Raw genomic sequence first — 5000 nt, 5'->3', positions numbered from 1 at the left:
GAACTCTCGTTGTGTTAGTCAGATCCTACAGGAGCAGGATGTCAAACACACCCCCGTTTGCTCTCTCACACACACACACACACACACACACACACTGAGATCAGCTCACTGAATCCCTTCTCTAGTGAAGTGAGTGTGTGTGAGTGTGTGTGTGTGTGTGTGAGTGGATGTGTGTGTGCACCTGAGGTTGGGACGGCGTGGCGTTGAAGCTGAACTTCTTGTCTGTCCTGTGGAGAAAGAGAAAGACACATCATGATCTTTACGTTTTGTAATCAGGCTCTAAAAAATCATATCAAAATGTAAATTTAGATTTATCGGCTAATATGTCGGTTATCGGCTTTCAAATATAAAGAGTTATCGGTATCGGCCAAAATGTTCATATCGGTGCGTCTCTAATCGCTTCATCTGATAATAAAGACTACGCTGGAAACACAGTCACTGAATGAATCCCTTGATGTGTGACTCAGCGGAGGCTGTGATTGGATAACTGGAGTAACCAGTGGACCAATGGCGTTGCAGCGTCTCTAATGTTGGTTTGGCGTTTCTGGAAGTGTGTGATCAGGATGATGTGGTGTAACTCCTCCAGAAGCGTCTCACACACACGAGTGTGTTCCCGAACACCAGCATCCGAACGCCAGAGAACATGACAGCGTTTACTGTGTGTCGCCTGACGCTCGAGACACACTCGTTTATGATGAGGGGAAGAGAAAGATTGCAGAAACACAGTTTATGACTGATATTCTGCACCAGGAAGTGATGATGACGTTCTCTTGATTAGACTCTGCACTAAGAAACCTTATCAGAACGGTTTAATCATGTATAATTAATAGCTTTGTGTTTCTGAGCCTCTCAGCATTAGTGATGTCCATGGTCCAGTGTCAGGCGGTGACACGAGTGTGATGGGCTGAACTCTGATCCGGGGTGGCTGTGATTGGTTGATGAGTGTGTTCCAGCGAGTGTGTGTGTGTGTGTGAGACTCACTGCAGTGTGAAGCTGTCGACGCGGCTGACCCTCAGCTGATAGTGGATCCCGGCGCCGGAGAGCGTCGACACGTCCACGTAGAAGAACTGAGTCTCGGCCACGGCTTTAGTGGGCGGCTGGCACAGCGTCCGGCCCACCTGTGTGTACTGGTACTTCCTCTGGTACCTGCACACACACACACACACACACACACACACACACACACACACACACACAGAGTCAGTTTACTGCTTCAGTGCTAAAACAGAAGCTCATGAGGAACTGAAAGCTCAAAGGTCGCACATGAACGCACGTATCATCATATCAGAGTCCACACCGAACACATGACTCGAGCGCTGGAGCGTGAGTCATGAGGGTTAGGGATAGGGTTGGGCAGCGCTTGAGTTTGAACAAATTCGATTCCAATAAGGTAAAACAAGCTTAGATAAAGTCATGTTGAGATGCTCACAGAGTATTACTCTAATGTTCACCATCACCAGTAATAACAGTAATAACACTCAGCCTCATATTCAGCAGATTCCACAACGGGTTCACGTCGCTCAGGTGAATGTCACTGGATCTGTATTATGGGATGGTGTGTTGCTAGGCAACGGCTGTACTCACAGGCCTCTGAGGATGAGTGGAACCTGAAAGGACAGAACCGCCTGTTTCTGCCGGACCACGAACAGAACCGGACTGACAGCGCTCTCCGATAGCAGCTCCACCGACACTCGCACGCCCTCGGTCTGAGAGAGAGAGAGAGAGAGAGAGAGAGAGGTGTTATCATAGCCCGCCTCAGGCTGCAGTGCAGCGGCGTCGGTTCTGATGGACCCTGCCTTGTTTCTGGAGACGGTGTGGTTGTAGGAGTAGATGGTCTGGTTGTCGCTGGTGACCATGTCGTCGTACGTCACGTCGAACTGAGCGTCTCTCTGGATGACCACGTTCGTTCCGCTCACTGGACTCCAGAACCCCAGCATCAGGACCAGCCATCCCGAAACCCAGCAGAACCCCAGCATGCTGGATCCGGCATCAGCCTGAGATCTGGAGCCAGAGCCACAACACAATCTGAGTTAGCATACTTCAACTGTACTTCTTCTGTACTACACACTTCATCTGTACTGCACACTTCATCTGTACTTCATCTGTACTGCATACTTCATCTGTACTTCACCTGTACTGCACACTTCATCTGTACTGCATACTTCATCTGTACTTCACCTGTACTGCACACTTCATCTGTACTACACACTTCATCTGTACTTCACCTGTACTGCATACTTCATCTGTACTACACACTTCATCTGTACTGCATACTTCATCTGTACTTCACCTGTACTGCACACTTCATCTGTACTACACACTTCATCTGTACTTCACCTGTACTGCACACTTCATCTGTACTACACACTTCATCTGTACTTCACCTGTACTGCACACTTCATCTGTACTTCATCTGTACTACACACTTCATCTGTACTACACACTTCATCTGTACAACATACTTCATCTGTACAACATACTTCATCTGTACTACACACTACATCTGTACACACTTCATCTGTACTTCACCTGTACTGCACACTTCATCTGTACTACACACTTCATCTGTACAACATACTTCATCTGTACTACACACTTCATCTGTACAACATACTTCATCTGTACTTCATCTGTACTACACACTACATCTGTACTACATCTGTACACAATTCATCTGTACTACACACTTCATCTGTACTTCATCTGTACTACACACTACATCTGTACTACACACTACATCTGTACACACTTCATCTGTACACAATTCATCTGTACTACACACTTCATCTGTACTTCATCTGTACTACACACTACATCTGTACTACACACTACATCTGTACACACTTCATCTGTACAACATACTTCATCTGTACTTCATCTGTACAACACACTTCATCTGTACTTCATCTGTACAACATACTTCATCTGTACAACACACTTCATTTGTACTTCATCTGTACTACACACTTCATCTGATACACACCTAAAAGTACTACATACTTAACGCTGTTTACACTGATCAGGAGTGACGTCACTATACGTCCATCCATCTATGAAACTATCGTTAGTGCCACTGGATACTTTACAGCTCCAATAATATATTCATACTGAGGTAATTGTAGACAAATACTGTATTTATTAACTGTAAACATGTTAACAAATACACTGTGACGCGATAGTCCGAGAGTTTACAAAGAATTAACAGTGATTTATGTTATCAATAGCATGACAGAAACACACACATATCTAGTCAGAACATATGCATAATAATAACACCAGCCAGAGGCTTCTGAGAGGCGAGTGTACAGACTGACCGTGTCTCGCGCTGAGCTCCTGGTGGTGTTTTAAACACACACTTCAACAGTGTTCACTGTAATGTACAGTTTGATGTAAACCTGAGGTAAATGCGGCTGTGATCCGCTCGCCCTCGCGCTGTTGTGTTGATACACCGACCGACGGCTCAGACGTGACGTCATCGCGCACAAGTCACGTGACACGCGCGTCGACTCCACAGAGGCGAACACTTTCACAATTATTTCACACTCAAAAAACAATTATTTACACAAACTACCGAGTTCATAATACACATGATTCAATCTTTATTGAAATACAGCTGCTGTCGGGATGGATCCTCTGTTCAGCCAATGGCAGAGCGGAATGACACACGTGACTGGTCACGTTGACGCTCATGACGGGAGTTTGTTTACGATCATCATCTGTGAGACCTTACATTATAAACACATTAAACATAAAAAAACCCACTGATTTCAGAACAATCATAGTGATTCATTCATAATAATATGTTTGCAATCTGACTGTAAATGTAACTATTCTGACGTGTTCAGAACATATTTATGACAATATTTTGTGTAAAATGCCTTGACCTGAGAAGCTAATTGAGAGAAAGATGTTTGATTTAGTGATGAGAGACGCCTATTGACACACACACACACACACACACACACACACACACACACACACACACACACTGTGTTCTCTGTGGTTTCCTCCTGGATCTGCAGATGAGGGTTTGCTCTTTGCTGACGTTTTGATACCCAGATGCAGGAAGTCAGACGTCATGTTTCTGAGATGCTTCCGGTTGATTGGATGAACTCTGACGTCCACAGCCTGAGCTGCGGTATACCATACAGTATACATATATATATATATATATATATATATATATATATATATGAAGGGCTATTAGAATATCAGAGCCTCCTCAAAAACTGTGCAACGAGAAAATAAAATAAAAAATATATAATGATAATAAATAAATAAATAAAACGCAAATGTTACAAAATGTGCCATTAAAGGAAGGGTAGGCGATTTCAGAGCTGCTAGCAATAGCGAGAGCTAGTTTTTAAAAGCATGAGCTGACATTTTTCTTGTCCTGGGACTTGCAGTGTTTGAGCACTTCTGTTATTGGCTGCTATCAGGATGTGGACAGATCAGCCAGAACAGAAAGAGTGTATGCGACAGCGACACCTGCAGGTGAAGTTACAGCGGGACGCTTGCCTGTTTACCTGTGTGTGTGTGTGTGTGTGTGTGTGTGTGTGTGTGTGTGTGTGTGTGTGTGTGTGTGTGGTGATTGGTTATGATTGGTTATGATTGGTTTGTGCAATAAATGCTGGCTCTTGTTGATGACTGATGATCATAAATATCAGTTCACACATAAAATATATAGTTTAAATTGTTACTGCCTTTGGTTATTATTTTGGAATAGATGTTACAATGCCAAAAAAAAACAAAAAAAAAAACACACTAACTTGATGGTATTAATAGAGCAGAATTGTATTGGGTCTCCTTTTTTGTAATGCTTATTTAATCAGGAAAATGCCACAACATTAAGTGTAACAGGGACATGAATTTACATTTGATATGTAACATAATGTTAAAAAACTGAGGTCATTTCAAAACACAACTGAGATCATCAGAGTTAATTATAATAATGGCTTGAGCATCTATAGGCTACTATGCACATTATACCATATTAAACA

The 5000-nt window shown here is 43.2% G+C and overlaps 1 protein-coding gene across 2 annotated transcripts in view; it reads right to left on the bottom strand.

The window, feature by feature from the left end:
- Positions 1-3499, bottom strand: part of sidt2 (SID1 transmembrane family, member 2) — a 25171-nt gene extending 21672 nt beyond the window's left edge. Inside the window, exons 1-5 of one of the 2 annotated variants that reach the window (XM_084419868.1) lie at positions 3315-3499; positions 1797-2001; positions 1585-1706; positions 982-1146; positions 182-227 (exon numbers count right to left, since the gene is read on the bottom strand). In XM_084419868.1, coding sequence (XP_084275994.1) covers positions 182-227; positions 982-1146; positions 1585-1706; positions 1797-1976 — 513 coding nt within the window. In that variant the 5' untranslated portion in view covers positions 1977-2001; positions 3315-3499. The remainder of the gene's footprint in view (positions 1-181; positions 228-981; positions 1147-1584; positions 1707-1796; positions 2002-3314) is intronic. The other variant, XM_084419867.1, reaches the window with a different exon arrangement.
- Between the last annotated feature and the right edge of the window lie 1501 nt (positions 3500-5000).

Source organism: Rutilus rutilus (assembly GCF_951802725.1).
Source record: "Rutilus rutilus genome assembly, chromosome: 9".
Classification (NCBI taxonomy): domain Eukaryota; kingdom Metazoa; phylum Chordata; class Actinopteri; order Cypriniformes; family Leuciscidae; genus Rutilus; species Rutilus rutilus.
This window is presented reverse-complemented; position numbering and strand designations above follow the sequence as displayed.